This window comes from Frieseomelitta varia, unplaced genomic scaffold, assembly GCF_011392965.1.
Source record: "Frieseomelitta varia isolate USP_RPSP 00005682 unplaced genomic scaffold, Fvar_1.2 scaffold_146, whole genome shotgun sequence".
Taxonomy (NCBI): Eukaryota; Metazoa; Arthropoda; class Insecta; order Hymenoptera; family Apidae; genus Frieseomelitta; species Frieseomelitta varia.
Genome location: NW_025109150.1, coordinates 340,153 through 356,982, shown reverse-complemented (window position 1 = coordinate 356,982; position 16,830 = coordinate 340,153). Strand labels below are relative to the sequence as shown.

The following is a 16,830-nucleotide window of genomic DNA, read 5'->3' as shown; positions in this document are numbered from 1 at the left end:
AAACGTAACTGCTGATTTTTTTACTCTTTCATCAAGCCTAATTTAATCAACTTGACAAAAATTCCGCTTTCCTTTTTAAATTATTTTAATGTACCGTCGATTATGAATTTTGTTTCAAGGTTCGTAAACGTAATTTCGTTTCGAGTTTCATATTTTGAACGTAGTCAGAAATAAAGAAAATGGACGTTGATTCGCTGAATTAAGAAAATTTTTCAGGAAACGTAACTGCTGATTTTTTTACTCTTTCATCAAGCCTAATTTAATCAACTTGACAAAAATTCCGCTTTCCTTTTTAAATTATTTTAATGTACCGTCGATTATGAATTTTGTTTCAAGGTTCGTAAACATAATTTCGTTTCGAGTTTCATATTTTGAACGTAGTCAGAAATAAAGAAAATGGACGTCGATTCGCTGAATTAAGAAAATTTTCCAGACAACTGCTGATGTTACTCTTCCGTCAAGCCTAATTTAATCAACTTAATAGTCCTCGGATTGAAGTTAAACTTCAACACAAAAAAAAAAAACAAGAGTAATTCGACAAAAATTCCAAATATTTGAAATAAGTAGAGGAGCTCGTACGAGAGTGTACGAAGCCAGCACCAGACACAATGGAGGATGGAAAAATTGAAACTCACCAGGCGTTATGTTGGGGAACGGTTGTCCAGGCAACGATGGCGGATGCTCGTCCTCGGGAGACCGCTCGGAGGCATAACCTTGATCCTGCGGTTCCCCGCCGGCCAGTTTGCTCAACTTCAAATCGATGCACTTGCTAAGCTGTTGCCGATGCCTGACTAACTCGCAGTCGGGCTTGTGCACGATCTGCATCAGCAGATCGTTCTCTGTCGGGTCGGGCACGCACGGCTGCGAGGTGGTCGACGAGGAGTTCGTGTCCGACGGCTTCCCGCCGTTTCTACCGTCCTGCTTCCGTTTCGGCAGCGTGCCCACCAGGTCGAGATCGGAGTTCCGGTGGCATCTGTCCTCCATGGACGTGCCACGGGTGTACCTTCTCGTCGACGAGTCGGACGTTGTCTCGGCGCTACGATTCCTTCTCACCGAGTCGAAATTCCCGTGACGGAATCTCACCAGGTCAAGGTCGCTCTGCTGGTACCTGCAACAATCGTACAATTACTCTGATTAATTACCGATTAATTCGATTAGCTTTCGATTGAATTTCTTTTTTTTTTTTTTTTCATTTTCGTTTTGCCAGTGTGTCTATTTTTGTACGTGCAAAATATTCACATTTCTTTTGGCAGAATATTAGAGCGTAGAACAGGGGTTCTCAAACTTTTTTTCTGGCCATGCCTCGCTTAAGCATCTCTAAAATCCCGCTCCCTCACCCCTGCGACACATAATTCTTATTATTCGAAAACGTGTAACTTCGAAACAGGCTTCTAAAGAACTAGACATTTCAAAAGAAAATTAGAGAGTCAAACTTTCATTAAACAAATTCTTTCTCATTCACGAATTGGCTCTCTAGAAAATCAAACTGAGCCCCACGTTGAGAGCCATGGGTATATAGAATAATAGCGGTCAATCTTGGAGACTTCGATACAATTGTCGACCATTCCGATTCGACTGAATTTTCGTGCAATCGACGTATGTAACGATTTATTTTATTTTCTAAATTATTATAAGTAATATTAGATAATATATTATTATTATAATATAATGTTAAATAATATAAATAATTATTAATGATAATATAACATAACTATATAATATAATATTTATGATATTATTAAATATTAATAATATAACAATATTTAATATCATATAATATTAAATAATATAAATAATGATTATTAATAATAATATAGTATAACTATATAATAATATAATATTTATGATATTATTAAATATTAATAATATAATAATATTTAATATTATATAATAATATAATATTTGATATTATTAAATATTAATAATATAACAATATTTAATATTATATAGTATTAAATAATATAAATAATGATTATTAATAATAATATAGTATAACTATATAATAATATAATATTTATGATATTATTAAATATTAATAATATAACAATATTTAATATCATATAATAATATTAAATAATATAAACAATGATTATTAATAATAACAATCATTATAGTATATAAATTATACACAACAAGCGCTCTACTTCAAGTATTTACTCCATGTGTGAAATTATCCCTTCAATTACATCTCTACACTACGCACAACTGTAACGCAGAGCTACGTAAATGCATAGGAATATTACTTTTATTAATATTATTATAACACGAACTCTAATCTCCTTCGTTCTTAATTTCCGCTGTTCCTAAATTCTACCAGATGACGCAAATTCTTTCGTAATCGGGAACAGGACACTTCGTCTAGCTTTGATTTACGCGTACACCGCTAAGAGCATAATCTAGGGAAGAATGAGCGATGGCATACCTCCAAGGATCGTTCTCGTCGAGAGAATCTTGCGATCGATGTTTCACGAGGTCCAGAGTCCCAGTTGGCCCCCCGTCGGAGAAATGCACGCCCAACGATCGTTTCTTGTGCGGCAACGTTCCACCAAGATTCCCCGCGATGGTATCCGTCATCACGTTATTATTTTCCTTCGGATCGTCGTCCAGCACGTCCTTGTCGTCCAGATGATTGGGCAACGAGCCACAGAATTTATATCTGTAAAGGAGCAGAGTATTCACTCGCTCTGAATATTCACCGCGATGCAAAAGGAAAAAAAAAAAAAAGAAAAAAACGGAGGATTCGTCTCGATTTAAAACGAGAATTACATGTTATTTGATTTAATTTCAGATTTAATTTCGTGAAATACGTACGTGTGAATCTGCTATCAAAATTTATAGAGATTCATTTAGATTCGTGCAGATTTATTATTATAAATTTATACAAATTTATTTGTTTTTAGGGTTTTATTACAATCCACAAACTAACTTTATTATCGTTCAAAATTTTTACAGAATTTTCACTGTCTCAATTATCTTTTCGTTCTGCTCAAATATTTATCTCGATGTTAGCTGCACCTTTATGCAAATGTTTTATTTCATCTCATCCGTGAGAATTCCAACTATCAGCGACATTGAAAACATTTTATAAACCTACGAATGTCAGTGTTCCAATAAGAATATGTAACGTGTTGCGAATATGGTTCACGTTTCCTTTACCTGCGACGTGAAAAGGCCGCCAATTGCCTAATTCAAGCAACGAATGCTGTCTAATCCGAGCCCTTTAAACGAGAAAAGCAAATGTTACGAGAACGCATTGATGTTTGCATGATTTACGTAGCTTGTTCGAAGTTTGTTCACTTTCCTAGATGGCACGTGTGTACCTAGACGAGTGAATTTTCTCCAACGGGAGAAACGGAGACTCAGTTTGAGATTGAAAAGAAAAAAAAAAGAAAAAAGAAAAAGCTGTCTTTTATCTGTTTCATCCACGAGGCGAAGGAACTCTAAATTGTCCAACCAAAGGAAATACAATTTTTAATTTACGAAATTCTCTTCACGGAGGAGGGGAGAGAGAGAAAATACGAAAATTTAAAAAAATCTTTTTTTTATCGCGTTCGTAATTTCGCGTTAATTAAATTCTGCAAATTTTATGAAAATCTGATTCAATTACGATACAAAGTCACACGCTTTCATGCGTGAAGTAATATCCTCCACGTGCCCCGGCTCTGAAATTAATTTTCCAAACTTCATCAACGCACAGGATCCTAACAACCTGAACGTTATTATTCTTCATCTATCATCGTAATTAAACGTAAGTTTTCGCCGAGTTTTATAAAACGGGTGATCCAATAAATCTGTTCTAGTTGCTTATTAGATGTTTCATAACTCTGACGAGCGACAAGCAAAACACGTGAACCAGAGATTTTCACTGCTAGACGTATGCAATTCGTATCTGCATTTAATGAACAAAGTGTTTCACATAGTATTTTTTTCTATTTAATTATTTCTATCCTCTGTTTTCATTGTTGTGTGTTTAATTTAATTGTTATGTATTTACGTATTTCATAATATTGTGGTATTGGGACTCGGTCGTAGGTTTAGATTAACTTGTAGTTTTAGGGGTAAGATTAATCTTATTATCTAAGATAATAGTAAGAAACCCAAATCTTGAATACTTCGACGATTTATACGAACAAGTTACACGCTCTGAAATCGACCAGGGATTTTTAATCGAGTCGTGAGATTACGGCGCGCTTCTAATAATTTTTTTTAATATCCCGCGCGTTCGTTATTTGTGATTGCAATGAGAGAGTTTGTATTCCGGAATCCGAGTCCCGCTGCTTCGTGCAATGTAACGAAAAGAATTTGCAAAGTAATTGATATTGGTCGGATGAAAATAGAATGAACAAACAGCGGAATTAATCGGGAATGAAATTGGTTATAGATTATTGGTTAGGAAGTAGAGAAAGCAGAGCACATTATAAATACTGATTGAAAAAGTAACTGCGTTCTTTTGCCAAAATGCAAATGAAAGGCGAAGTTTTCACGAGAAAGGACAACTTTGTTCGACAATATATTGACCATTTTGTTCGATTATCTTTTACGACCTTTTTAGGCAACCTGAAGATTCCGCGTTCAAAAAGGTCCTCATCTTTTTCGACAAAGAATAATTTGATATCCTCGTCAATATTGCTATATAATTTGAAGGCTTCTTCACCATACATACTATGTAATTTTTTTGTCGGCGCTTTTTTTCTTTTTTTCGGAAGTAGTACGGCAAAATACAGATATTTTTTCCTCTTATCTAAACAATTTGAATTTTATGTCGTACGTTTATTAGAAAAACGCAATCACTTTTTGGCCAACCCAATGGCATCGGCATTACTTTCAAAGAGAAGTGAAATCCGTCACTCGTGTTTTCCCCAGTGAAAAAAAAAAAAAAAAGAATGTCCCGCAACGCAGTCTGTTTGTTCCTGCAGATTCGTTTCGTTCAAATAGTTTCCCCCGGATAAAGGAAAATGGATGAAAGAAGGGAGAGACTTTCATATATCAATCCGATATTGTTACATCTTGGCATAGGTTAAACAACAGCACTTACGCAAATGAGATCAAGACTCGAGCCTTTTCGGCCTTTTAACCCGCTTCCCTCTGCCTTTTTACTCGCGGCTCATCCCTGTTCTTTCGCGCAGTCCGTTTCCGTGCAAACGAGGATTTAATGGAAACCGCCCCAGTTCCGCGACTGACCGACCTTAAAGGGACTTTAAATTATCTCACGGCTAACCTGTTATGCCACGTTATATGTACCGTCGTTGCTGGTTTGTTCGAGCAACACTGAGCACCACCACGAGGTAACGTCGCGCTTAATTCCGCTCGTGAGTAGTGTTTCCCTTGATTCAACCATGATTTATTAGTATTTATTATCCTCCTCTGCAGTTAATTCGGATGTCGACTCGAAACATTTTCAGTCATAATTTTCGAAACTGGCTAGTGAGGAGTAATTTTTACCAATGTTCCATACATTTTTCTTTTTCTTTTTTAATTTTTTTTTTTTCGTTTTATGGACACTAAAGTATGGATCAGAAATTTTTTTCTTTTATGGACACTAAAGTATAGATCAGAGACATTTTTTTAAAAATTTTCCTTCTTTTATGGACGCCACAGTAGAGAGCAGAAATTTTTTTTTTTTCAATTAATTTGCCATTGGTATTTTAAATAAAAAAGTTATTTACCACTTATCATTTACATTTTCATTCATAATTTTTGAAACTGACTAGTCAGGAGTAATTTTTACGAACGCTCCTTACATTTTTTTCCTTCTTCTGGACATTAAAGTATAGATCAGAGATTTTTTTTTATTTTTCTCCTTTTATGGACGCCAAAATATAGATCAGAAATTTTTTTTTTTAATTAATTTGTCATTGGTATTTTAAATGGAAAAGTTATTTACCATTTATCATTTACATTTTCATCCATAACTTTCGAAACTGACTAGTCCAGAGTAATTTTTACCAATGCTTTGTAAACTTCTTTTTTTTTTTTTTTTTTAATTTTTCTCCTTTTATGAACGCCACAGTATAGATCAGAAATTTTTTTTTTTTAATTAATTTTCCATTCGTATTTTAAATGGAAAAGTTATTTACCATTTATCATTTACATTTTCATTTATAATTTTTGAAACTGACTAGTCAGGAGTAATTTTTACGAACGCTCCTTACACTTTTTTCCCTCTTATGGACACTAAAGTATAGATCAGAGACTTTTTTTATTTTTCTCCTTTTATATGGACGCCAAAATATAGATGAGAAATTTTTTTTTTAATTAATTTGTCATTGGTATTTTAAATGGAAAAGTTATTTACCATTTATCGGTAAGTATCGAGAGACTTTTAACATCTCATGGAAAAATGATCGACGTGTGCCCGTTAATTTCAACTTCGTTAACATCGGGCGGCTCGTGTTTAGTAATCGACTTGCAATTAATTTTGCAATTTTCATGCCAGGCCAGTGGTATAATTACAAACGCCAAACGAATATATTAATCTGCTATCGCTATTTCACCTCGCGAAATCACGGCCTGCATCATCGCGATTCGTATAATTGAAAATTACCGCTGAAGTGTATCCCCTGTCGTTTCATACGTAAAAGTTCAAATTCACGCTATGAAATGACGTCGCGGACGAAAATATATTTAACGAATTAATCGCAAAATTATTCGAGAACCAGGGGCTATAATTATTGTAACCAGAATGAAGAGAGTCGCAGGATGACAATTATTTCTTTTCTTTTTTAACTGAAATATGTTTTCGGTCACAAATTTTTCAAGAAAAATTTCTTCGTTGTTAATAATTGTTATCAGTGAGAGAAATTTCTTTCGATTATTTATAACAGTTCTCGGCGAAGAAAAACTATTAATTTTCGCGATTGTTGATAATAATTTCTACGAGAATTTGTATCAGTGACTTTTTGACAATCAATCACGAATAAAATCACGAAAAATGACAAAAATGACAATCTGAGTCGGCCACATGGTGAATTTGATTTGGAAACGAGTGAATCTGATCTGTGAAATAACAAGAGTGAATTTGCTCTGTGAAATGATAACAACGTAAATTTGATTTGAATATGATCCACGAAAGGGTGAATTTGGAATGCAAAATCTGTACAAGCGACTGAAAAAGGATTCCTTTCGTTAATAATAATCGGCAACGAAATAGACTTTGGGTCAACTGTAATTGGTTATTTCTAACCAAAATGTTTAATTCCTTAATTATATTTTTAAAAAAAATTTTCTTTACATTCTGATTATCAGATTAATGCCCTCGTACACGTAAATAACAAGCAAACTTCGATTGCTAATCTTTTTGAAACTGTTGTTCGAAACAGCGAAACGATTACAGAGGGAGCAAAAAAAAAAAAAAGAAAAAACACAGAAATTTACTCGACAAATGGTCCGTGCAGAGAAGAGTTGTTCCGTTGTTGTTTAAATCTACAACGCAACTGAAGTTATCTCGAGCTGGTTTCGTTCTATCAGTTCTTTCAGACCGTACGAAGGCGGCGCACGAATGTATTTTATTAAGCTGTGAACTACATTACACGAAAAGAGTTAAAGCCCCAGAGCGGAAGCGCGTCGTAATTAAATCCATCCGGAAGATGAGGCGGTAAAGATAGTTGAGCGAAACGAATTCCTCGCCAGTTTCGCACGAATGAAATCCCCTTTTGTCCTGACTGCAAATCTCTTCCATGCAATAAAACTTACACCACGCATATTCGCCAGCATATTCCAGTTATATTCGGACGATCAAGTGCTGACGCGATCTAACGAACACCCGCGTGTAATGAAAATTGCGCGCCGATACTTGAACATTTTAATGAGTGCGAAACATGGTGTTTATTATTTAAGAAATAATTAACAGATCGGACAATTTAACTTTGGAACACGATTTCGCTAAGATCGCTAGAGTTAACGGAAAAATATTTGTCTAAAAGTTTAGACATTAACTTTTTAAATATAAATATCAATATTTTTTAAATACATACAATTAACTTTTCAAATATAATTATTTTAAATATAATTAAATTCTTAATTATTAAATATAATTATTTCAAATTAAATTTATTTTATAATTAAATTCTTAATTATTAAATATAATTATTTCAAATTAAATTTATTTTATAATTAAATTATTAATTATTAAGTATAATTATCTTAAATATAAATTTCAATATTTTTAAATATTTAAGGTTAAATATTTTCAACTCTTTTAGTACCTCAGTACCGACGTATCGGTTTTTTCGCGGATTTTCCAAAGAACTCTTCGAAAGAAACCCTTTTTTTACAAATGACAGCTGGTTTTAATTTATGGAGAACAATCGTAAGATACGTTTTACATATCTTCACTCTATTTTCTTTATTAAAACATATAATTTCAACGAATGATGTCAATATTTTTAATTAATTTAATAATATTAATATGTCATAAATGAGAAATATCTCTGAAATCGGACATTTCTGAGCGATAACCTAAAAGAAAAAAAGATTAGCAAGGTACTAAGAGGGTCAATCAGTAATTCGATTTATTTTTTAACGATTAAATTTTCACTTTTAATAATAGTTGTAATTATTATTTCAATAATTCAAAATGTAATTAATATCTCAAGTTATTTCGTTGGTAATGCCTTCCGTATTTTTAATTCTGTTCGAGGAGAATGACATTAAACTGTAGAAATCGATTGAGAACGTTCATCCGACCGAGATGGAATCGACACGTTAAATCTACCGAACATCAAACCCGAATATTCGTTGAATATGTATTAATTAGAATCGACGTGTTTTGGGCAAACAGTGTATCGACACTCTGGCTTCAAGCTTGGTAGAAACGCGGTTCGGGTAATAATAAAAAAAAAAAAAAAAAGAGAAAAATATCGATCGTTGCGAATTGACCTCTCCATTATGTCCTCGGAACTTTTATAGTCCCACCGACTTTATCGCTAAATTAAATTCTGTTTGTTCATGGCTCTACGGTAAGGAGAACTCGACGGAATTAGAAACACGAAAAATCACTTATCCTCTTCAAGCGTGGACGATCATCCCTCCCCCCTCGCCGCGAAGAGGTCAACGAAATTTTAAATTTTTGCGTCCACACGAGGCTTTGTCGGATCCCAAATGATTAATCGTTTGTCGTTAATTGCCTCGAGCAATTTTATGGATCTCCAGTCGTTGTTTGGACATCGTCGTTTAAGGTGATAGAGAATATTTGGCAGATGAAATTTAATTATTTATAAAATAAATTTAATTATTTATAAAATAAATAAATTATTGACGTTCATATCACGATTGATAATTTTTACGAAAAGAGCACAATTTCCATTTTTTGTATGATTACCAATAGCAGTAACAGCTCCTACTCCAGTTTCGTCTTTAGTTCATTCATCTACATGAGTTACTACAGGAAATTTATTTAATAATTTGACATAAAAATTTATTTAATATAAAATATACAAATTTTATTTTATTAATTTCTGGTGTAATTATATTAATTTCAGGATTGACGGCTGATTTTGAAATAGATTTTAAAAAAATTATCGAACATCACTCGAGAGTGTTTTTTTTAATCTGTGTTTCGGTCGAGATAAATTACTCTCGTTTGTACTTACGTTAGTGAGGATCGTCGCGTTACGAAGTAAATAGCTAAAAAATTTCTAAATTACAAGAAGCAATTAGTAATTAGTAATAACGACTCTCAAGAAGCAGCAAATACATTGAAGCTCAAATACTCTGTCGCCTAATTACTAATTAATTAATTACTCTACTCGATCGCTACTCTATTCCGTTGTGTACGTAATTGAAGTAAAAAGGTGATTTTCTTTTCGTCCAATCTAAAATCAATGTTACTAAAAAAAAAGCCACTTTGCTTTCTAAGCAAATATTATTGTTGTCAACACGGCGATTGCCAGACAAAATTTCGCGAAGAGCAGATTATTCTGCTAACAGTAAAAATAACGTTTAAAAATCTGGATTGGAATTTTCTGATCCGGTGCCCGGTTGGGAGGAAATCGAATTTGAACAGTCATCAAATGCAAACGAACTTGGCTAGGTTCCAACCGGGATACAAGTGGTCAATCTGTACTCCCGTATAAACAAATGAAAAATGTAAAACGAAGCGTCGAACGAGAGAAAAAAAAATCGTGCTCTATATTTTCGATCTAATTTTCCAAATCACATGACGTTTAAATAGAATCTTTCAATTGGTTCTAGTATTACCAGTATTACTAGTAACTTCCGTGGCAATTAACGTGTTAACCTGTTAACCGGATAATCGGGAACTTCTACTATAATCGCGCTAATACCTAAATATCAACGAAGCCAAATCAGTTTCAGCTAATGCTCCAATCCAACTTTAAACCTCGCGAATGTAAAAATCATCTCCGAGAGAGAGAGAGAGAGAGAGAGAGAGAGAGAGAGAGAGAGAGAGAGAGAAAACACGCAAAAGTCAACAAAAATCATATCGTGATCTTCGTACAAAAAAAATCTCTACAGGTTTTGCACAGGATATTCATTTCTTATACTATAAATTAATCCTTTCACAGATTATATTCGTCTTGCTGCAAATCAAATTCACCGGGTGACTCGAAAGTGAAGTATTATTTCTACCACCATAGTTTCCAACGACTGTCATATTCTCCATTGAAGAAAAAATGAAATTCTGCGCAAGAAACATTTCGTTTGATCCTTCAAGCCATGAACATTTAATGGACTTTAATTATTGATCATTCTGTTGCAACTATCATCACCTACAGATTGTCATAATTATCATATTATGTGAATCTATATTTGTCTACATAAAAACTTTTAGTATTTAACAAATATTTCACGTTAATTCCACGTCATTTTATCATTATATATATGCAATGAAATTTTCATTTCGAAATAACAACTTTATTATCATCTATCGGATTGTATCTTTATCATAAAATGGCTAAGAAAACGAATTTGTAAAAACACAAATACTTTGAACAAAATTGAAGAAAAACTTGATTTGCAAAAGGATTGAAACTTGATCAATGCAAGGATGAATTTGCAGAATATGATTTTAGGTTAGTTTAAGTTAGGTTAGATTAGGTTGGGTGCAAAACCTGTGAAAGAAATTCCCAAGATACTAGAATTTAAATTTATAACTTAATTGTAAATAAATTTGAATAAATTTAAATGTAAATTCAAAACTTTTCAAAAAAAGTTAATATAATATGATAATTATATATATATTAACTTGATTATAAATAAATTTAAAGCTTTTCAGAAAAAGTTAATACAATATAATAATAATATACAACATATAAGTTAACTTAATTATAAATAAATTTGAAACTTTTCAAAAAAAGTTAATATAATATGATAATAATATATAATATAAGTTAACTTAATTATAAATAAATTTAAAACTTTTCAAAAAAAAGTTAATATAATAATATATAACATAATATGATATATCATATAAGTTAACTTCATTTCAAATAAATTTAGATATAAATTTAAAATTCTTCAGAAAAAGTTAATATAATATAACAATAATATATAATATAAGTTAAGTTGATTATAAATAAATTTAAAACTCTTCAGAAAAAGTTAATATAACATGATAATAATATATAATATAGTATAATATATAATACAAGTTAACTTAATTGTAAATAAATTTAAATATTAATTTGAAACTTTTCAGAAAAAGTTAACATAATATAACAATAATATACAATATAAGTTAACTTGATTATAAATAAATTTAAAACTTTTCAAAAAAGTTAATATAACATGATAATAATATATAACATAATATAATATATAATACAAGTTAACTCAATTGCAAACAAATTTAGATATAAATTTAAAACTCTTCAGAAAAAGTTAATATAACATAACAATAATATACAATATAAGTCAACTTTCTTGAAGAGTTTCAAATTTATTTATAATCAAGTTAACTTATATGGTATATTACTGTTATATTATATCAACTTTCTCTGAAGAGTTTTAAATTTATATCTAAATTTATTTACAATTAACTTAACTTATATTACACATATTATAAATAAATTTAAATATAAATGGCTTTTCAAAAAACCATCAAGCTCACCTCTCCCTCTGCGCGCTGGAGCACGGCACCAGTATCTTGCCCATGCTGTTCAACTTCCCCTTTGGCTCGCAGAGATTCCCGGATGACTGCGTCCTACGGCCGGTCAGGCCTTTCCCGTTGTGTCGGCTCAAATTTGACCCCATGTCGTCGGGGCGGTCGTCTGCCACGAGTTGAGCCTCGGCGGTCCCCTCGGCGGTCCCCTCCGCGGCGTTCACGGCATTTCCGGGCGTGTTCTCCTTGTTCGGCCACTCGAGATACTGGCCAACGACGTCCTTGGCAGTGGCCTTGCAGGATAAGGCCGGCGCAGGCCGCGTACGCTTGCCGGCTGGCTGCTGCAGCTGATTGTGACCACGGCTGCAGCCTTTGCGACGGTTGCTCGACGGCGATTCGACGCTCAACGAGGAGAGCCTCTGCACTTTCCAGCTGTCCTGACCTCCGCTCGCCGGCGGCACGGTTACCACTTCCTCGCCTGTAACAATCCGATGCAACTCCGTTTTACGCGCCGCTCGACATGACGTTCAAGGTTTCCCGCGGATATCGTGGCGCTCGTCCCGAGAACCGTTACCCTAAGGGGCTCTCTCGCGGCGATTCGCTCGAGTGTTTAGGAGAGAATCGAGAAGGATATTATAACGATAAAAAACATTCGACCTGTGTCAATCCGAAACTTTATTTCGGATGCGATTTACGTGTATACAGTGTAACGAGATGTGAAGATAAAAATAAAATGTTACCATTTACTTTACAAATATTTACTCGATATTTGTGACAAAAATGTCGTTTCGTTGGTATGTTTCCTTTGTATATTACCAATACAACTGCTATGTATTTTGTAAGGAAAAAAAAGTAAGGAATAGCGATACTGCGAAGTGCTATTTTGTGTGGTATCTTGCTTTGAAAAATACCATACTGAAATCAATCGAAAATAGTTAGAATTGTTTGTTTCCCTTTATGAATTTTATTATTTTTCGACAATTCTTCAGTTTTTGGCAATAACTCTTTCGACAATGAATTTCCAAGTTATTTCAAAACTCTAGTAACCGACTCGCTAATTTTTAAAACGTAGTGCTAATTTTGACTAGATTGCATGTATCTTTGCCCGTTTTTTAAAACTTTTTCAGTAATATTTAATATTTTACTTTTAATATTCGGCGTCGCTCTTTTTCTTTTGATGGCGTTTTCACGGTACAAATGAAAGACAGAGGCATTTGACGCTCTATTAAAAATTGCTCGACATAAAGTCCAAATGTATACGTACACAATCATGTATTCGAATAATCGAAATTCGAATGATCGACGTTTCGGACGATCGGTGTCCAGATAATCGATGTTCTACTGTTGTATTGAGAAATATCACGGCTGATATATAGAATATCTCAGGAATTGAGAAAGTTAAGAAACTTTTAAATGGGTTCTGTTTGGAAAGTTCTACGGATCGTAGAACTTTTTCGAAAGATGTTGCTACGTCGCAAGAGCACCGTTGAGAGCAGATAAATAAATGTTCTTGAAAATAAACGCTACAGAATAGAACCTGCAAAATATAAAATAAAAGTAAAAAATCCCCTGTACGGAGGAACATGTAATTCGTTCGTCAATATTAAAAATTGTTCTCAGTATTTGTACGTGAATATTGACACTACAAATATGAAAGTAGATTTTTAATTAAATGTTCCCGACTTAGCTCGTTCATGGAACTTTTGTTGTTTCAAAATAATTCCACGCTATTGAAAAAAGTGTTCTTCAATAAAAATTCCACAGAAACAGATACTATTTTGCTCGAACAGAATTTAGAAAAAAAAGAAAAAAAAAAAAAAAAACGAAAGAAACTTGTTAATTTCGATCCCTGGAATATTTATCTCCATCCCTGTTTAACTTTCGTTCCTTTAATTGCGTTTGTCGTCTAATATCACGAACGTGAAAATGGAAACTTGTTCTTAACAGGAGGAGCGTCTCACGCGCACGTTCGAAATTATACTTTGAGAAGCTTCCTGTCTAATTGTAAGATTTTCAGAAGTACCCGAGTTGCAGACGATTAATAAAGGAGACCTATTTAGCACTAATTTGCGAGAAACATTCCGAGAATGCTTCACGTCAGCAACAGCGCACCGATTGTTCCTCACAATCTGTTTCGTCGGTATCAAACTCGTTTGGCGGCACGAATGGGCTCTGGATCATAGCCAGCATATTTCGGTATAGGGTCATCGGAGTATGTCGAAGGCTTAATTCGTGCCGAAACTGTTTCATACTTTGTTTCTTCCTTTCGTTTCGTTTCCTTTTGCCAAATTAAATGAAATTAATTGATAAAACAATTGTTGCACGTTCGAAATATATATATATATATATATATATATATATATATATATATATCATCCAACGCAGGAAGAAGCATAATTAATTATAAATTAATCGTTCAACTTTTTTTTTTAACTACTTCTCATTTGAAAAGAGCTCGCGCGAAAGTAAACGTTTTAACGAGACACGCCACTGGGCGCGGCAGATTTCGTTCGTTTTCGTTACGAAGGCAAGGAGAATCGTTATGAAAAACGAAACGGGGGACAAAAGGGTGCGAATAGAGAAACGAAAAGAATAATAGAATTACTTCAACGAAAGCCTCGGGAATCATTAAAACGGCACATTCAGTGAAAACACACAAATTACTTTTCTTCGCGCGATCCCGTGTGCATTTTTGGAATGTAATTTTTCCAATTCGATATGATTATTTCTTTTCTACACGCGTTCAGAGCCACGAAATCGCTGTCAGAACGCGCACATCCGCAGTGTTAAATGATTAAGAAACTTTTTTTTAGGAGGGTATTCTAGTGTGAAGTGCGTATTTTTTTTAACTTTGTTAGGGAATTTTTTGCAAAGAAATTATTACACCTTTTGCAGTCAAAGTGACAAAGTTTATTTGTACGTATTTCAACGACGTTTCAAAATTTTTTGGGACAAAAAAAGTTACAATTAGTGACACTGCACACTCTCAAACACAGTCGCTTTTAAAAAAGATCGTCTCGGGCCATTCTGCTTGTCGGAAATAAAAAAACGTGAATGTCCCTTAATTAGTATGAGTTTGCCTATAGCAGGTACCAAAAAAAAAGAAGAAAGTCGATAATTAAAAAAGTGGCGATACTTTGAAGTTCGATTATCGATTTTTGCATGTTTCTGTCAAACGTCGGAAGCCCAAAGAAATATAAAAAATAAAATTTTCTGGTTGATTCTGGTTGGGGCTATAGTCACACATGTACTAAATGCGTACTTAAAATTTTGAGTCAATTGGTCAAGTATATTTTAAGATATCATGGACACCGTCCGTTTTGAGAAACATAGTTTCCAGAAAAATGCCTTTAAAGTATAGTATCGCGATAACAATGATGCTGGTCGTCGCGTCCTTCAAACAACCATAACTTCGTTAATTTTAGGAGTTCACACGTAAGGTTACAGAGATTTATTTTTCAAACTATATCCTTTAAGAATATACCAAAAAAAAAAAAAAAAAATTCGATTTTCTCAAAAATTCACACTAGAATAATCCCTTTATCTATGTATTAAGTAGAGTACAATGTAAGAAAAAAAAAAAAAAAAAAAAAAGAGATGTTGACCTTGAAATTCAATTTTACAGCAGGGTTTCTTTACACGTATGTATGTCCATCGAATCGAAAACGATAGCTACAAACAAACTTCCCTCTCCACCTTGTACTTTCCGATCTGTGCAAAATTTTTTCACCAAGAAAGAATCTCTTTTCTTTCGGAGAAATGGCGTCCACGTTTTTTTTTTTTTTTTTTTTTTATTAAACACACCGTATATTGGACATCGTGTGCACTGCGAATAATCAGATGCTTGAGAAGCTAGAAGCGAGACGCGATTTACAGGAACCAATTACTCTCGAAACTCGCTGAACACGGGATTCTGCTGCGAAACAGAAGTTGGCGAGAGTAAAATGAAAGACGGTACAAGCAACGCGCGCTTTCGATTCACGCCGCGCAGATACGCTCCGTCTGTCTTGTCGTTAATAATACAGTTATGCAACGAGGTTCGTGCATGTGCCGCGGATATTAGTATCTCGCCGCGATTGCCGTGCAACGCCTATTGAGTTTGGCCCGATAAACGCAACGTTTTCAATTATGCGACGCGTGTTATGCGAACGTTAAACGATCGCGCGGAACAGGGAATCCCCATTGTTTTCAAACGTGCGCGAAAATCCGCTTGTCGCGGACGGTGCAGCCTCGTTAATGTAATCGAAATTCAAATTTAAATTTGTTCAATGTCGATTAAGTATTTGTTGTTAAGGGTCAAAGAAGCACTGGCATTTTCCAATATGAGACGAGTTAATGATGAATGTAATTTATACATTCGATTAAATGAAACTGATGATATTAATTTAACTGGACCATTGATTGCCACGAAATCCTGTTGATAGAAAAAGAAATTGATCCATAAATCAAAAGTCAATCAGTTGAATGATAGAAAGATATAATTCTAAAATATAATTGTAGATATAATTCTACAATTATAATATAAAATAATCTAATATAACATAATTCTATATAAAATAATATAATATAAAATAATTCTATACATAATCTAATATAAAATAATATAATATAAATAATAATCTAATAATAATATAATATACAATAATAATTTAATATAAAATAATTCTATAATTTTACAATTATAATATAAAATAATTCTAAAATATTGTATAAAAAAAATTGTATAATAATAATATTTTTCTTTTATAATAATATATATATATATATATATA

The 16,830-nt window shown here is 33.2% G+C and overlaps 1 protein-coding gene across 1 annotated transcript in view; it reads right to left on the bottom strand.

The window, feature by feature from the left end:
- The window catches only part of LOC122533382, a 227,746-nt gene that overhangs the window by 42,763 nt on the left and 168,153 nt on the right, over nt 1-16,830 (bottom strand). Inside the window, exons 3-5 of the mRNA XM_043663026.1 lie at nt 12,068-12,536; nt 2,423-2,656; nt 636-1,108 (exon numbers count right to left, since the gene is read on the bottom strand). Of these exons, the coding sequence (XP_043518961.1) occupies nt 636-1,108; nt 2,423-2,656; nt 12,068-12,536 (1,176 nt within the window). The remainder of the gene's footprint in view (nt 1-635; nt 1,109-2,422; nt 2,657-12,067; nt 12,537-16,830) is intronic.